The following is a 17,826-nucleotide window of genomic DNA, read 5'->3' as shown; positions in this document are numbered from 1 at the left end:
TTAACATGGACGCCAAATGACTGAACATTGACACATTCTGGTCCCTGATTGGCCGAAAGGCAACCGTCACTAACGTTTGCTCGCTGTGACCGTGTTTCACAGAGCGCCGCCCTTCAACGCTTCTCTTCGTCTTCGCCGTCTCGTGGACGCCGGTCCGAGCTCCGCCCCAACGCCCCGACGCCAGCAGCAGCAGCAGCAGCAGCAGCAGCAGCAGCATGGACGAGTCCCAGCAGCCAATCAGCACGCAGCAGGAAGGAGACGCTCACGCCGCCGTCACCTCCCAGCCAACCGGTGCAGAGAGACAAGCCCCGCCCCCGAGCACGACCACGGACGCCTGTGACGGCGCTCAGACGCACGACATGGACCACCTGACCGTGACCAGTGACATCACAGAGACCAGTAAACGCTGATTCATCACTTTATTCATAATAAAACAAAAGTTTCTCCTTTAAAGGATCTTTAAACTTTAACTCTGTACTTTGCTTTGATCGTCTTCTCTCCAGATAACGGCGTCGGTCCCGTGACGGCGGACTCCGCCCCCACGGTGTCCTCCGTGTCGCCCGTTCTCTACGCTAAGCCCGGCGGCCACGCTAACGGCCGGCCCGGTCTGAGCAGCCGCTCCGGCTCGGTGGCGGCGGGCTCCCCCAGGCCCTCGCTCACCCGCCGGCCCAGCGCCATCACGGACGCCGCTTTGGACGGGTCCAAGCCCAGGGACTTCCTGTTCCTCGCCATCCTGTCCTGCTTCTGCCCGCTGTGGCCCATCAACATCGTGGCGCTCACCTTCTCCGTGATGGTACGACACACAACAAACGCTGGTTATCGTTGGCGCTAACGTGCTAACGTGCTAACATGATCTTCCTCTTTGTTTTTGCTCCTCAGTCCCGGAACAGTCTGCAGCAGGGCAACGTGGACGGAGCTCGCCGTCTGGGCCGCAACGCCATGATTCTGTCCATCGTCTCTATCCTGGGCGGGATCGTCATCATCGCGGCGGCCATCGCTCTCAACTGGGGACGTAAGTGACATCATCGGCTCCGTGATGCTCGGGCGACCGCCTCACGACTCACGGCAGGAAGTAATTTTCTCTCATGAGAGACAAAGTTTCCTCGAAGCTTGTGGCGAAAAGGAGGCGGCGAACGCAGCAGCTGAACGGGGCGGCGCTCAGGCGGTCTGGAGCCGTCTGCAGGTGTCAGGTGGGGTAATGAGCAGCGGCGAAGAGCGTCTACGGGGACGTGCGGCGAGCTAAAAGTCGGGGTTAGTTTGACTTCAGCGGACGGATAATTCTGCTGCGACGTGTTTACGACGAGTCTCTTCAGCTCCGAACTCGTGAACTCGACTCTCAACCGCGGAAATATGAAATATTGCGGCAAATTTATTGGTTTGTTCGTTGTGAGTGAAACTTCCCCGAAGAATGGGGGAGCGGACGAACGGTGACGAACGTAAACGGAGGCGAACGTAAACGGAGGCGAACGTAAACGGAGGCGAACGTAAACGGAGGCGAACGTAAACAGAGACGATCGGTGAACGGTGATGAAATGGTGAACGTTGACCAACGGTGACGAATGGCGAACGGTGATGAAACGGTGAATGGTGACGAACGTGAGCGGTGCAGCGCGGCGCCGTGGCACTGAGCCCGGCCCTCGGTGAGGAAACAGGTGGACGTAGCTGAAACGCTGAATTGCGACGTCCATTTAATTTCTTTTTATCCAGGTAACAAACAAACAAACGTCAGTGAGAGGTTCGTCTAAAGGTAATTTCCGTCAGAGACTTCTGGTCCGCGCAGGCTAACTTCCTGTTAGCGCTATGCTAACTTGAACGTGGCTAAAATAATGAACTCTTGTGACGGTGAAAGTTTGTGATGTGTCCCTGTGTCTTCTTTCTGTCTGCAGTCATTTTAAAATCCTGATCCCGATCCTCTGGACCGGCGACACGACACCGACCCCCCGACCCCCCGACCCCTCGACCCCCCGGACCCCTCGACCCGCCGACCCCTCGATCCCCCGACCCCTCGACCCCCTGACCCCCCGACCCCTCGACCCCCTGACCCCTCGGACCCCCGACCCCTCGACCCCCGGCCCCCCGACCCCCTGACCCCCCGACCCCCGGCCCCCCGACCCCCTGACCCCCCGACCCCCTGACCCCCTGACCCCCGGCCCCCCGACCCCTCGACCCCCTGACCACCCGACCCCTCGACCCCCCGACCCCCCGACCCGTTCCCCCCCCGACCCCCTGAAGCACGATCGTTCTGAGCTCCTGCACCGGATGAAAAACCTCGACCCGTTCCTGTTCTTTGCTGTTTTCTTGCTGCACGACGAGCATGGTCCGCCTGAAGCTCTACCTCTGACATCACTTCCTGTCACCGCATCCGTCTGGGTCTGGACTCGGAGAGAAGGGCGGATCCCACGCCGCTCACGAGGTTCTGGGGACGCAGCTTTTCTCCTCTGCAGACGTGGGGTTCTCCCGACGGCTCCTGTGACGCTGCACATTTCCACTCTTTGATGCTGACTCATGAGAAACTCTGCGTTTAGCCGAAGACGCCGCTGCTGACGGTTCCACGTGAACACGAAGACGGAGCGTCCCGTTGTGTGGACGGTTCAGCGGTGGACGCGCTCTGCTGCTGCTGCACGCTTCCACAGCTTTCCTTTGGTTTGAACCCGCGCCCTGAATGACACGTCTGACGTCCGTGCGTTAAAACGATCATCTGGCCGATCGGAGAGAACTCACGCAAACACGCAAACGCGCTGCAGCCGAACACACGAAGGCGCTGCACGCCGTTTGGATTTGAACGTTTCTGTGCACCGTCACGCCAAACCGCCAAAGACTTTACTCTGAAATCCAACTTCCTGAAGCTTTTCAAAACAAAACAAACAGCTTGAGTTTTTTTCTTTGGGTCTATCCCGCTGTTAAGACGTGATGTAACGCCCTTTCAAAATAACACTTCCTGTCCGAGCCTCGTGTTCCGGTTGTTTGAACAGATGTGAGTTATAAAAACATCATCATTGACCTTTGACCTCTTTGTTCTGGATGAAAAAGAGTCAAACTGAGCACAGAGCTGATCATGATCCTTCACATGTTCGGACGTTGGTTCTGTTTTGTTTCAACGGAGCGTTTGGACCCGGGAATCTTATTTTGAAAGGGTGTTATGTGTCCAAAAAATGAGCCCAAAAAAAAAGGATTTCCTGACTTTTTTTAACAAATTAAACTTTGACTGTTTTAACCATTTTAGACTCATTATATTTTAACATTTTAAGACTTTTTTGGACATACTATGACTTTTTTTTTGGACTCATCTTTTGGAAACACGTAACGCCCTTTCAAAATAAGATTTCCTGGTCCGAGCTTTGTGTTCCTGTTGTTTGAACAGATGTGAAAAACATCATAATTGACCTTTGACCTCTTTGTTCTGGATGAAAAAGAGTCAAACTGAGCACAGAGCTGATCCTGATTCTTCACACCTTCGGCTGTTGGTTCTGTTTTCTTTGGACCCGGTAATCTTATTTTGAAAGGGTGTCACGTCACGGAACAGCCGGATTTTGACTGCAGAATATAATTTACTGGTTTACCAGAATAAAAGTCTGATGAATGGCAGAAAGAAGCATGAGGAGAAGAAGCATGAGTCATGATTAGTGCAAAACCTTCTTTCACGCGTTAAAAAAGACGTAAGAAACGCTTTTAATTTCTTAAACGTTGATGACACGCTTTTATTTTTGCAAGGTATTGTTTGTTTTCAGTGTGGCGTGTAGAAGAGTGTCGATGGTGAACGTTGGACACTTGAGTCTCAGACGAGGCTTTTTACTTATTTAGAGGAGGAAACGAGCTGCGGGTCGACTTTGGGAGCGTCGTCCGTCCAATCACAGACGTCCACAGACTCCCTCTTCACTCTCCGATGATCTTTTAACCTGACGGACGTCGTCCGTGTGTAATCCAGACCCTAAAGTCTCCGTCTCTCACCGCTCACGCCTGTTTGTTTGTTCCTGATCTACTTTGCATGCTGGGAGATAAATCAGCTCCTCTGACGTTAAGCACAGAACTCCAGTTCCCATGAAAACTCACCCTAACCTGGATCAACCTGGTCCTCTTGAGTCCAGTTTTAACCTCTGTGGGACAAAACCTGCAGCAGGGCATCATGGGAAATGGTGTTTGTTTAAAGGCTGAGACACAAATATTGATATAAAGCCCGAAATACTGAAATACACACTTTTGAGAATGACTTTGAACACGTCTTCAAACCTCGACGAGCGTCAGAGTCTCTGAAAACAACAGAGGAGACGTTTAATTCAACGTTGAGAGATGAGCGCCTTTATCGGGGCACCAAAAACACCGGGACACTGTATTTGTGTTGTTGTTGCAGGAAAATCACCACGATATTAAAATAATACGTTAATAACTCACCGGGACAGCTGATTGTGTGTGTGTGTGTGTGTGTGTGTGTGTGTGTGTGTGTGTGTGTGTGTGTGTGTGTGTGTGTGTGTGTGTGTGTGTGTGTGTGTGTGTGTGTGTGTGTGATCTCATCATCTCTTATAACCTGTGCATGTTTCCAGTGTTTGTTCTGACTGAATGCTTTTACATGAACGAGCTAGCCTCATGTAGCCGCGGCGCTAACGGGTTAGCATTGTGTAAATAAATATTATAATATTATTATAATCTTTAAAACGCTTTTTTCTCTCTGACCCAAAAAGAACTCGCCGCCAAGAAAGCACATTGGTGTTTTTTAATCAGAGCAGTGACGCGTTTGAACTTTGCACCAATCAGACGCGTCACTGCGTAGAGGAAGTGAGTTCAGGTGGCAGAGGAAGTGAGGTCAGGTGGGGGAGGAAGTGAGGTCAGGTGGGTGGGAAGTGAGGTCAGGTGGGAGGAAGTGAGGTCAGGGTGGGGGAGGAAGTGAGGTCAGGGAAGTGAGGTCAGGTGGGAGGAAGTGAGGTCAGGTGGGAGGAAGTGAGGTCAGGTGGGGAGGAAGTGAGGTCAGGGAAGTGAGGTCAGGTGGGAGGAAGTGAGGTCAGGTGGGAGGAAGTGAGGTCAGGTAGGGGAGGAAGTGAGGTCAGGAAGTGAGGTCAGGTAGGGGAGGAAGTGAGGTCAGGAAGTGAGGTCAGGTGGGGGAAGTGAGGTCAGGCGAGCAGGAAGTGAGGTCAGGTGGGGAGGAAGTGACCTCCTCCTCCTCCTTCTTTCCCTCTTCCTCCTCTTCTTCCTCCTCCTCCTCTTCCTCCTCCTCCTCTACCTCCTCCTCCTCCTCCTTCTTCTTCCTCCTCCTCCTCTCTTCCTCCTCCTTCTCCTCTTCCTCCTCCTCCTCTTCTTCCTCCTCCTCCCCCTCCTCCTCTTCTTCCTCCTCCTTCTTCTCCTCTTCTTCCTCTTCCTCCTCCTCCTCCTCTTCCTCTCCTGGTTGAACGCCTGTTGCACGCTTTAATCTCTTCTTTGACTGTTAAATCTTCTTCTGTCACTATTTAATCATAGTTCTGCTGCACTAAATATTTATTAATATTTATAAAACTAAACCTATAATAATAATAATAATAATAATAATAATAATAATAATAATAATGTACGGGTGAATGAACGTGTTCAGAAGCGTTTCCTGTTCTTATAAAGTGGAAACGCTGCAGAACTCTTTGATTGTTTGTTTGTTTCTTTTATTTGTTTGTTTGTTTGTAAACACCTTTGTTCTCGCCTGGTTCCTGATCTTTGTATTTTTATATTTGGTCCCGTGCTCTGAGCCCTTTTGTATTTCCTGTAATCTGCTTCCTGCCTCTTTTCTAACGCCACGGCGCGACGGCGTCCGCATGAGCGCCTGTGCATGACATCACACACGCCTCACACAGGAAACAGGAAATAAAGATATATGACTTCCTGTCACAGCGTCTGTGGTCATTCACTGCTCCCATCTCACGGAAGCTTTGGTCCAATCGGCTGTCAGCGTGGAGGTGAGGGGGCGGGTCTTACAGGTGATGTCACAGGTGAGTTTGACTGCAGCTAATCCCAGTTAGCATGCTAACACCTGAACCAGTCACCTGTTCACAGGAACACCTGCGCCAGGTGAGTTCACACACACTCTGTCTCTTTGTGGTTGTTTTGTGTCTCTTTGTGGTTGTTTTGTGTCTCTTTGTAGTTGTTTTGTGTCTTTGTGGTTGTTTTGTGTCTCTTTGTAGTGGTTTTGTGTGTCTTTGAGGTTGTTTTGTGTGTCTTTGTAGTTGTTTTGTGTCTCTTTGTGGTTGTTTTGTGTCTCTTTGTAGTTGTTTTGCGTCTCTTTGTGGTTGTTTTGTGTCTCTTTGTAGTTGTTTTGTGTCTCTTTGTGGTTGTTTTGTGTGTCTTTGTAGTTGTTTGTGTCTCTTTGTAGTTGTTTTGTGTCTCTTTGTAGTTGTTTTGTGTCTCTTTGTTGTTGTTTTGCGTCTCTTTGTAGTTTTGTGTCTCTTTGTAGTTGTTTTGTGTCTCTTTGTGGTTGTTTTGCGTCTCTTTGTGGTTGTTTTGTGTCTCTTTGTAGTTGTTTTGTGTCTCTTTGTTGTTGTTTTGCGTCTCTTTGTAGTTTTGTGTCTCTTTGTAGTTGTTTTGTGTCTCTTTGTGGTTGTTTTGCGTCTCTTTGTGGTTGTTTTGTGTCTCTTTGTGGTTGTTTTGCGTCTCTTTGTAGTTGTTTTGTGTCTCTTTGTAGTTGTTTTGTGTCTCTTTGTATTTGTTTTGCGTCTCTTTGTAGTTTTGTGTCTCTTTGTGGTTGTTTTGTGTCTCTTTGTAGTTGTTTTGTGTCTCTTTGTAGTTGTTTTGCATCTCTTTGTAGTTTTGTGTCTCTTTGTAGTTGTTTTGTGTCTCTTTGTAGTTTTGTGTCTCTTTGTAGTTGTTTTGTGTCTCTTTGTAGTTTTGTGTCTCTTTGTAGTTGTTTTGTGTCTCTTTGTGGTTGTTTTGTGTCTCTTTGTAGTTGTTTTGTGTGTCTTTGTGGTTGTTTTGTGTGTCTTTGTAGTTGTTTGTGTCTCTTTGTAGTTTTTTGCGTCTCTTTGTAGTTGTTTTGTGTCTCTTTGTTGTTGTTTTGCGTCTCTTTGTAGTTGTTTTGCGTCTCTTTGTAGTTTTGTGTCTCTTTGTAGTTGTTTTGTGTCTCTTTGTAGTTGTTTTGTGTCTCTTTGTGGTTGTTTTGCGTCTCTTTGTGGTTATTTTGTGTCTCTTTGTAGTTGTTCTATGTCTCTTTGTGGTTGTTTTGTGTCTCTTTGTAGTTGTTTTGTGTCTCTTTGTGGTTGTTTTGTGTCTTTGTGGTTGTTTTGTGTCTCTTTGTAGTTGTTTTGTGTGTCTTTGTGGTTGTTTTGTGTGTCTTTGTAGTTGTTTGTGTCTCTTTGTAGTTTTTTGCGTCTCTTTGTAGTTGTTTTGTGTCTCTTTGTTGTTGTTTTGCGTCTCTTTGTAGTTGTTTTGCGTCTCTTTGTAGTTTTGTGTCTCTTTGTAGTTGTTTTGTGTCTCTTTGTAGTTGTTTTGTGTCTCTTTGTGGTTGTTTTGCGTCTCTTTGTGGTTATTTTGTGTCTCTTTGTAGTTGTTCTATGTCTCTTTGTGGTTGTTTTGTGTCTCTTTGTAGTTGTTTTGTGTCTCTTTGTGGTTGTTTTGTGTCTTTGTAGTTGTTTTGTGTCTCTTTGTGGTTGTTTTGTGTCTCTTTGTAGTTGTTTTGTGTCTCTTTGTTGTTGTTTTGCGTCTCTTTGTAGTTGTTTTGCGTCTCTTTGTAGTTTTGTGTCTCTTTGTAGTTGTTTTGTGTCTCTTTGTGGTTGTTTTGTGTCTTTGTGGTTGTTTTGTATCTCTTTGTAGTTGTTTTGTGTGTCTTTGTGGTTGTTTTGTGTCTCTTTGTAGTTGTTTTGTGTCTCTTTGTAGTTGTTTTGTGTCTCTTTGTGGTTGTTTTGTGTCTCTTTGTGGTTGTTTTGTGGAGTTATTTATTTATTTGGAGGCAGACTCGACCCTCTGGTCTGGATCTAATCGTCTTCCCTCAGTTTCCTGCCGTTCAGAGAAGAGAGAGAATAAAGGAGAGAGAGAGAGAGAGAGAGAGAGAATAAAGGAGAGAGAGAGAGAGAGAGAGAGAGAGAGTAAAGGAGAGGAGACAGTCGAGGAAGCTGCAGGGATTTAATTCTCCGGCTCTGACTCAATTACCCGGTCGATGGATTGAGTTACGGAGCCGCCGCCTCTTCAGTGTCTCGTCCTCTTCAGTCTCACGGTCAAAGCTCTTCAGTTCCTCTGCAGCCCGAGGGTCTCACAGGCCGACGGGTCTGGGACAAATATGAGACAATACATACAAGAGAAATACATAACAATCATTATAATAATAATAATTATTATAATAATCATTATTATAATAATAAGTGCCAAAAGAAGACTAAATCTGTAAAAATAAATAAAAGGGAAATATAAAGAGAAAATGAAACAGTAGAAATAAATGTGTTAATATAAAAATACATTAATACAAGAATAAATAAATAGATAAATATAAATAAATGGGTAAACATAAATCAATCAAGAGATAAATGAAAAGAGAAAGTAAAATAAATGTTTAAACAGAGACATTAATAGAAAAATAAATAAATGGGTAAATATAAATAAAAATGAAAGAAAAATTGATTAAATATCAAGTTTTGAATATAAATAAATAAAATTAATTATTAAATATAAAGATAAATGAAATAAAATAAATGTTTTTAAATAGAAATAAATGAAATAAATATGTAAAACAAAAGAGTAATATAATGAGAAGTAATTAACAATAAATGTTGAAATATAAAAACATTAATTCAAGAATAAATAAGAAATTAAAACGCAAGAAAAAAAATGTGGGAACAAATTTATTTGTTGTTCATTTTGAAATATTTTCATTTATTACATAAACACATATTTGTAAGACTCCATCGTGACCAATAAGACCAAGATGTTAGTACTTCCTGTGGGGAACATTTACAGTGTTACACCCCAACATTTATTTTCTTAATAACTTTTATCACGGTCAAAGATGCTTTTCATCATCAGTGTCATAAAAGTGTGTTTCAGTGTTTTCAGTGAGTAAACTACAGAGGAGAGTGCGCCCCCTAGTGTTCAAAGGTAACACTACACTTTTAGTATTTAGCTGTTGACCTGTGGGGAACATTTACAGTGTTACACTGTCAGGTTGTTACTTCCTATGGGGGACATTTAGGGTGTGACACTAAGACAGGGTGTTACTTCCTATGGGGGACATTTAGGGTGTGACACTCCCACAGGTTGTTAGTTCCTATGGGGAACATTTAGGGTGTTACACTGTCCGGTTGTTAGTTCCTGTGGGGAACATTTAGCGTGTGACACTCTGCTGTGTGTCCAGAGTGATGACCATCATCACGACGCTCTTGTTGCCGGGCAGACTCGAACCAGCGAGTTCAGATTTATCTGCATCAAAAGTTTCCAACTGAACGTCGACGCACTTCAGCTTCCACCTGACGAGCAGCGCCTCGATCGACCAATCAGCACTGAGCAGGAAGAGGAAGAGGAAGAAGAGTCTGATTCAGGAAAATAAAACATATTTCATAAACAAATGTTTTCTGTGAAAATATTCATTTGCAACGGTGAGAAATCCCCCGAGAGCGTGTTTCTATGACAACGACATTTACGTTAGCTAGGTGGCTACACAGCTAACAAAACAAGCTAAAAGCAAGCTAATAACAGGCTAACAACAAGCTAATGACAAGCTAACAACAGGCTAACCACAAGCTAATGACAAGCTAACAGCAAGCTAACAACAGGCTAACGACAAGCTAACAGCAAGCTAACAACAAGCTAACAGCAAGCTAACGGTACAGTGACAAAAGTTTAGCGTTCAGCAGCAACAATCAAATTCGTATGGTGTCATGTTGTTGTTGTGTTGGTGTTGTTGTTTTTGTTGTGGTGGTGTTGCTGATGTTTATTTTGTTTGTTTGTTGTATTTGTTTGTTTGTTGTTGTGTTGTTGTTTATGTTGTGTTGCAGCAGCAGCAGCACCTCCTCTCCTGTGGTGTTTGGTTGTTTTGTGTTTGTTGTTGTTTATGTTGTTGTTGTTTGTTTGTTGTTGTTTATGTTGTTTGTTTGTTGTTGTTGTTGTTGTTGTCGTGTTGCAGCAGCAGCACCTCCTCTCCTGGTACGTGGTCCAGAACTGAGCTCTGGGGTTTCTTCTCAGGAGGAAAGCAACGGTCAGGAGCACGTCTTCGAAATCTGGAACACAAACGTTTGTCACTCATCTGCGTCCACGTCAGCGTCTCTGCGGCCGTCAGGGCGGGGCGGCGTGCAGGAGGGCGTGCAGGGCGAGTTGCAGGACGGCGTGCGGCTCACCTCGCGGCTCGTAGAACACGTCCGATCCCAGGATGAGGTCCAGCTCAGGAAGCAGGACCAGGTCCGGTGAGACCTCCCCCCAGGTGAGACCCAGCACGCCCACGTCCCGGAGGCCGTTGGCTGCACAGCTGCGTCTGCAGTTCTCCAGACACAGAGGAGAGTGAGCGCCGTCCGACAGCGTCACGTCTGCACCGAGCCGGGACGCCACCACGCCGGGGAGAGCCACCCCTGCACCCAGCTGGGGTTAGACCATGGAAGGAGACGGGTTAGACGTTGAAAGGAGACGGTTAAGTTGAGTCCACTAAAAGAGATCGTTAAGTTCAGACCATAATAAGTCGTCTTCTCACCTCCAGAACCTTCTTGCCCCTCAGCTCGTCTCTGTGGGTCCAGAGGTACTGAGCCAGAACCACGGCACAGGGCCACACATGCATCCCATACTGAGGATCCAGAACCTGAGGACAACAACAACAACAACACACACACACACACACACACACACACACGTCACACTTCCTGACGACCACGCACAAAACTCATCACACACACACACGACTTCAAACCTGCTCCTGACGACCAAACGTTCAGTCACTTTCAGCATTTTTAACCCTGTGAATAAGACTTTTATTATTTAAAGTTTAATAAATAATGTTATTACAAAAAACACAAAAGATGAATTATTTTCTACATAATAAAAAGTTTGTTTATGAAACTTTTCTGGTGATTAGAGTCTTAGATTTGTCAAATATAGCAATAAAATCCTCAACATGATTCTAGTCAGGCTGGTTATCCAAGTTAAGATGTATTTAAATGACAAACATTATTACAAGATATTAAAAGAAATACTCTTACTTATAAAAATCTAATCTGTTCGTTTTTTTAACACGTACAAATGACGTTTATAACAGATGAAACATGATGGTTTGAATGTTAGTTATTTGAGTTAAATGTATTTAATTAAACACGTATTTTTACAGGATGTGCGCCGAATTGAAGTTAAGACTCTAACGCATCTAAATCAGCCTCTGCTCGTCAGGAAGACAAGGGAGTCAGGAAGACAAGGGAGACAGGAAGACAAGGGAGAACAGCTCACCTGGCCCAGACAACATCAGCGGCCGCGTCCTGAAGCACTGTGCTGAGCAGCTAGGGGGCGTGTTTCAGACCCTGTTCCAAAGATCCATGGACAGCAGCATAGTCCCCCAGCAATGGAAACACTCAACAGTTATCCCCATCCCCAAGAAAAGCGCCGTTAAATGTCTGAATGACCTCCGGCCGGTGGCCCTCACCTCTCTTGTGATGAAGGCCATGGAGAGGATCATAAAACAACGCATCATCAGGGAAACCCACTCCCAGATGGACCCGCTCCAATTCGCCTATCGAGCTGGCAGGGCGTCGATGATGCAAAAACATTCATTATAGACACTGTTCACAAACACCTGGAGCGCCCCAACACCGCAGCCAGACTCCTGTTTGCAGACTTCTCCTCTGCATTTAACACCATGCAGCCCCACATCCTGGCTGACAAACTCTCAGCCCTCTTTCATCTGGACCAACTGCTAATCCTGTGGATACTGGACTTCCTGACCAACCGTTCACAGAGAGTCCTGGTCAACAGCACCTTCTCCGACCTCCAACACACCTCAACCGGCTCCCCTCAGGGCTGTGTGCTCTCACCTCTGCTCTTCATCCTCTACACCGATGACTGCAGAACCACACAGCCTAACTGTCATCTGGTGAAGTACGCTGACGACACCGTCCTCCTGTCTCTGCTGTCAGGCCCATCTCTGCACCACGGACCAGCTCTTCAGGAGTTTGTGGAGTGGTGTGACAGCTCCTGCCTGGAACTGAATGTCAACAAAACTAAAGACATGGTGGTGACCTTCTCCAACAAGCAGAGGGAACTGGCTGCATCAGCAAACACCGTGATCCACGGGAAGCCTGTCGAAGCAGTTGAGGAGAACAGGTACCTGGGCACCATCTTCGACAGCCTGCTGAAATTCTCCTCCAACACAGAGGAGATTCTCAGGAAATGTCAGCAGCGGAAATACCTCCTTAGGAAGCTCAATTCCTTTGGAGTCAGCAAGAACATCCTCCTGACCTTTAACTTCTCCTTCATCGAGAGCATCATCACGTTCTCCATCACATGCTGGTTCTACTCCACCAGCCTCCAGAACAGAAACCGCCTGCAGAGCGTCGCCACGGTCTGCTCTAAGATCATCGGACTTCCTGTTAGAACTCTATCGACCATCCACGAGCAGCAGACACTCAGGTTAGCTGGTCAGATCATGCAGGACCCCTCTCACGCTCTCTTCTCAGCGTTTGAGTGGCTCCCCTCAGGACGCCGTCTTCGCTGTCCCTGCTGCAGGACACAGAGGAGAAGAGCAACCTTCATCCCCAGGGCTGTCCAGCTCCTCAACTCCTGACCCCTCGGACCATCCCCCTCCCCACTCCTGACACCCTCCCCTGGACACTTCACCCCCCCCCCCCCACTCCAGACACCCTCCCTGGACACCGCACCCCCCTCTCCCCCCCGGACACCCCTCCCTTCACCCCTCCTCCTCCCCTCTCCAGACATCCTCCCTGGACACCATCACCATCACCCCCCCTCCCCACCCCTGACACCTTCCCTGGTCACCTTCACCCCCTGGACACCCCCCCCCCCCCCCCGGACACTCACCGGACATGTGAACTGGCTATCTACCTCCACTCCTGTCCTCAAAGCTGTGAACTACTGGTTGATTCACAATTCCACTTATTCTGTTCACTCTGTTTATAATGTTACTGGACTGTTGCACTACGCCACTTATTTATTCTGTTATTATGTTCACACTTATTCTGTTACTCTGTTCTTACTGGTCCACTTGATTGATTCTGTTAGTTATGTTAATTTATGGTATTAATGCACTGCTCCACTTTTTTGTGTTATCAGGTCTTATATTGTATCCATGACAGCACTATGGTCACTTTATTCTTCAGTATTCATCTGTTACACAGAGCCAGCACATACTTAGACTGCTGTTTTCCTGCCATGCACCACCATCACTTTATTATTCACTTTATTATTTAGCTTATAGTTATATATTATATTTATACTCTATTACTGCACTATAGTTCTGTTTACGTCTGCTCATTACACACATGTATCATGTCTGACCTCATCTGGATCTGATCACTGTCCACTTATATCTTTTCTGCACTACAGTTCTGTTTATACCTGTTTCAACAGTCTACTGCATGTTTACATTGTTTACATCATAAACACCCGTTCACATGTCTGCTTACATCATATACACACATGTCTTTCTACATCTCACGCCGACGATGTTCTCTGTATCTAACCTGTACTAACACACTAACATCCTGACACTTATCCTACCTGTACTAACACACTAACATCCTGACACTTATTCTACCTGTACTAACACACTAACATCCTGACACTTATCCTACCTGTACTAACACACTAACATCCTGACACTTATTCTACCTGTACTAACACACTAACATCCTGACACTTATTCTACCTGTACTAACACACTAACATCCTGACACTTATTCTACCTGTACTAACACACTAACATCCTGACACTTATTCTAACCTGTGCTAACACACTAACATCCTGACACTTATTCTACCTGTACTAACACACTAACATCCTGACACTTATTCTACCTGTACTAACACACTAACATCCTGACACTTATTCTAACCTGTACTAACACACTAACATCCTGACACTTACTCGTCTGTTACACTTTATTCTTGTGTTAGGTTAAAATGTTTTTTGTATAATTGCACTGTCGTGATTTGCTGCTCTGTGTGCCTTGAATTGCCCCCCGGGGACAAATAAAGTTTTTTGAATTGAATTGAATTGAATTCTCAGAGGTGCAGAGCATCTATAAAGTCCTATTTTAGTTAAATTAACAGATTTCTCAGGCGTTAGCTGCTTGATTTCATGACAGCACGACGCGGTACGAAGACAACAGCGGGTAGATCTAATGCATGTGATCCAGTTTCACACAGGAGTCTGTAAAAACCCGCTTTATCTGCAGTAAAATGATGTTTTTAAGGAGTTAAACTCACCTCAGGGATGGAAACACGAAGCGAATCCTGTCTGTTTGTCTTGTCCTCAAATGTGAAAACTTTGTATGCTATGCTAGGTGTTGCGGCTCCACCGGGCTCCATAATGTGAGGTAATAACGCCTTTAAATACACTATTTCATCGCGGACTATTGTTAGAAATTCCTATTAACTCATTTAACTCGTGTTAATAAAGATAGTATTACACTGGCAGCCATGTTTCTGTCTGTTTCCGCGTCAACAATAACACAGGAAAAAGGAGGCTTCAGTAGCCAATCAAATCAAGGTAAATGTCTGGCGGGAAGGCTTATTCTACGTCCCAGCCAATCAACGTTTTCTCACTTAGAAGCTTTAGCCAATGAGCGTTCGACTACTGCGACAGGGGGCGGGCGCTACTAGTGTCAATCGTTTATATATATATATATATATATATTTTTTTTTTTAATGTATATTTCCATATATTCAAAACCAAGTTATGAATTATGATTGTTTCTCATATTTGAAATGAATAAAATTGTTTAAAGGAAATTGTGTGAAAAAAAACGGGGTAAAAACACATGAATTTTTTTTAGTAAAAAAAAAACAAACATATTTAAAATGATGCAATTTCTATACATCTAAAACAGCTGAGAGTTACATCAATAACGGATAAATAAAATACATTTTAAAAATAAAATAAAAATTAAAGCTTCTGCCTGGCGGGAAGGCGTATTCTACATCCCAGCCAATCAACGTTTTGCTCACGTGGACGCTGTAGCCAATGAGCGTTCGACTCCTGGGACAGGGGGCGGGCCTTAATGGTGTCAATCAGTTTTTTAGTTCATAGTTATATATTTATTTCTGTATATTTCTATATTTGTTCAAAAATAAGTGATATATTTTAATTGTTTCTCATATAAAAACAGAGAGAGTGACATCAATAACGGATAAATAAAATAAATCAAAAAAATAAAAATAAAATAAATGCTTCTGTCTGGCGGGAAGGCGTATTCTACGTCCCAACCAATCAACGTGTTGCTCAAGTGGGAGCTGTAGCCAATGAGCGTTCGACTCCTGCGAAACGGGGCGGGCGCTACTGGTGTCCCTCAGTTGCCGAAAGCATTGTGTTGCTAGTTAGCCAGCGCCTCTTGCTCGCTGTTTATGAACCCGTGTGTCTCGGGCAGGGTCCAAAAGTGTCCTTACAGTTGTTTGTGTCTATTTAAAGATGCGTTTAACACATTAACAGACTTTTTGTTTTGTTTTGGAGTCAAATAAATAAGGCGGAAGTGTCAGAGGGGCGCAGGTAGCCGGGTTAGCAGCGCGGGTCGGTGGATGTGTTTGTGTGGTAGCCCCGGGTTAGCTCCGTAGCTAGCTAGCTGAGCAGCGCTAACACCAGCACCACACACGGGAGGAGGGATGAACCACAAAAGTAAGAAGAGGATTAAAGAGGCAAAGCGGAGCGCCAGGCCCGAGCTGAAGGACTCCGCGGACTGGATCCGACACGACTACCACGAGACTTTCGACGTGTCGCTGCGCTCCGTGAAGGTAACTGTCAGTGTAGCATCGGAGGCTAAGCTAACGGGAGCTAGCAGGAGTGCAGCCCGTCACGTACGCACTGAGCCGGTGTTACACTCTATTCTGTCACTGTTTACATTCATGCACAGGGGTTTGAATTCAGTAAGCATCCAATATATAAGTACTAATGTCACACTGGTATTATTATTAATTCCTTAAAAATGTTTTAATGTCTGTTCTATTCTTAATACAGTTTTGAGGTAGTTCCATTCCATGTTAATCTACTTTATAGACTATAAAAGAAATACTTTAATGATCCCAGACTGGGGAATGATTTAATAACAGCAGCAGTGAGTCAGCAAATAAACACTTTGTACAGAACATACATAGAATCCAACATATACATAGTGTATATAAACAGTGCACAGTGTGCTATCAACAATAAACAATAATAATATATACAACAAAATCTGCAAAAATATACTATAACAATAATGATTTATACTTTCTCTAACAATAAAAATATTAATAATAAAGCAAGACAATTCACACATTTGAAGAGGAAGAAGTATCATTTATTTAATCTCACTCCAGTATATCTATACATTTCTAATTATTATTAGTGTGTGTGTGCGTGTGTGTGTGTGTGCGTGTGTGTGTGTGTGTGTGTGCGTGTGTGTGTGTGTGTGTGTGTGTGTGCATGCTCACTTATGAAAGAGGCGTGACGTAAGAAGGTCACTTTGTGTCCGTGCTAACCTGCGTTCTTCAACTCAATAATGTGTTCTTCAAACACGGTCGTCACACCTGTTCTCCTGAAACCAGCTCCAGGTTACATTTGATCTTTAGAGAGAGAAACGTTTCCTCCAGACGACCTCAGTCCTGGTGCCCCGCCACACGTCACACGCCGTTTAACGATACGTAACATGACTCAGCGTCTTTTAAGCCGTTTAACATCATGTAACAACATTTAACGTAAGTGCAAATAACAAGGTGTTAGCAGCAAACTGAATAACACTTCCATGTAAAGTGCAAACGGATAAATCCATCCATTTTCAACCGCTTGTTCCTATCGAGGTCGCGGGGGGTTGGAGCCGTGAGGCGGGGTCCACCCTGGACAGGACGCCAGTCTGTCACCGGACACTTACGGCGCCCTCCCACTGTGCCTCCGTCCCGTGCCCCGTGCTTTAGGGTCCTTGTCCCCCCCTCCAGGCCCGTTTGTACTCACACTACCTGGGCCTCGGAGAATGCTTCTTGCTGCCTATACGTCATCACGCCGTAACACGTCACACGCATTGATGACGTCATGGCGATGCGTGGCTTTGTTTCCAGATCTTTCCGTAGACCTCGGAGTTTTTGTGCGTCTTGTCGACTGTTTTTGAATCTTTTCATCGACCAAATCTGCAGTAAACACTCCACCTCCGCATCACACCAACGTGAACCTTTCACCGCCATTGTTTGAAATGTCCGCGCATGGTCCCTCCTTCTTTTTTCTACGTCCCAACAGGCGCACAGGAAATGACCTCAGAGCCGCCGTAGGCCTCGTGCTCGTACACGTGCGCACGCTCGTGCTCGTACACGTGCAAACGTGCTTTACTAAAGCCCACCTCTCCCAAACGGGCCGTGGACGGCAAGCGTGCCGCTCCTAGACGTGGTACGGTTGCACTCACACTGGTCAAAGGAACCAGACTTTAGCCGTGACACGTGCTGGGGCACGGGACGGAGGCACAGTGGGAGTGCGCCCCTTAGTCAACATCAGAGCTGGTATCAGTGTGTCTCTATTAACAACATGTAAAGGTAAATGTCAGAACAGACGCACAGAGACTAAAGTGCTGCCTGCTGTGTTTCAGGACAGCGTTGAGCGCGTGGACACCCGCCACCTCAGCCCCGAAGAGTTCATCCGGCGCTTCGAGCGACCCTACAAGCCCGTGGTCCTGCTGAACTCCCAGGAGACCTGGCCCGCGCGGGAGAAATGGACTCTGGAGCGCC

General features: G+C 45.8%; 3 protein-coding genes across 5 annotated transcripts in view; 2 read left to right on the top strand and 1 right to left on the bottom strand.

The window, feature by feature from the left end:
• Positions 1-215: 215 nt before the first annotated feature.
• LOC310959727 (uncharacterized protein) lies at positions 216-1,969 on the top strand (the record flags this gene model as incomplete). Its single annotated transcript, XM_083931186.1, has 4 exons — positions 216-399; positions 504-793; positions 880-1,012; positions 1,887-1,969. The coding sequence occupies 4 exons, from the start codon at positions 216-218 to the stop codon at positions 1,901-1,903; spliced, it is 624 nt and encodes a 207-aa protein (XP_083787312.1). The 3' UTR covers positions 1,904-1,969.
• Positions 1,970-8,828: 6,859 nt separating this feature from the next.
• mettl23 (methyltransferase 23, arginine) lies at positions 8,829-14,567 on the bottom strand. Its single transcript, XM_083931122.1, has 5 exons — positions 14,350-14,567; positions 10,616-10,720; positions 10,269-10,506; positions 10,067-10,151; positions 8,829-9,434 (listed from the first exon to the last, which is right to left on the bottom strand). Exons 1-5 carry the CDS (start codon positions 14,449-14,451, stop codon positions 9,260-9,262), a joined length of 705 nt encoding a protein of 234 aa, XP_083787248.1. The 5' UTR covers positions 14,452-14,567; the 3' UTR covers positions 8,829-9,259.
• Positions 14,568-15,463: 896 nt separating this feature from the next.
• The window catches only part of jmjd6 (jumonji domain containing 6, arginine demethylase and lysine hydroxylase), a 9,237-nt gene continuing 6,874 nt past the window's right edge, over positions 15,464-17,826 (top strand). For all 3 annotated transcript variants that reach the window (XR_014593577.1, XR_014593578.1, XM_083931115.1), the window contains exons 1-2: positions 15,464-15,870; positions 17,688-17,826. The exon at positions 17,688-17,826 is cut by the window's right edge and continues 250 nt beyond it. Coding sequence is in view for 1 of the 3 variants with exons in the window: in XM_083931115.1 (XP_083787241.1) it covers positions 15,742-15,870; positions 17,688-17,826 (268 nt within the window). In the remaining 2 variants the exon portion in view is untranslated. The remainder of the gene's footprint in view (positions 15,871-17,687) is intronic.

This window comes from Echiichthys vipera (assembly GCF_963691815.1).
Source record: "Echiichthys vipera genome assembly, chromosome: 17".
Lineage (NCBI taxonomy): Eukaryota > Metazoa > Chordata > Actinopteri > Perciformes > Trachinidae > Echiichthys > Echiichthys vipera.
The sequence above is the reverse complement of the archived record's forward strand: the minus strand, read 5'-3'. Positions and strand labels throughout refer to the sequence as shown.

Bases quoted from the DNA above. Each gene is read 5' to 3' on its own strand.
- mettl23 (XM_083931122.1), bottom strand. From the start codon at position 14,451: ATGGAGCCCGGTGGAGCCGCAACACCTAGCATAGCATACAAAGTTTTC. The intron at 10,721-14,349 runs GTGAGTTTAACT...TGTTGTCCTCAG, and splicing joins TTCGTGTTTCCATCCCTGAG to GTTCTGGATCCTCAGTATGG. The intron at 10,507-10,615 runs GTGAGAAGACGA...GTCTAACCCCAG, and splicing joins GGGGCAAGAAGGTTCTGGAG to CTGGGTGCAGGGGTGGCTCT.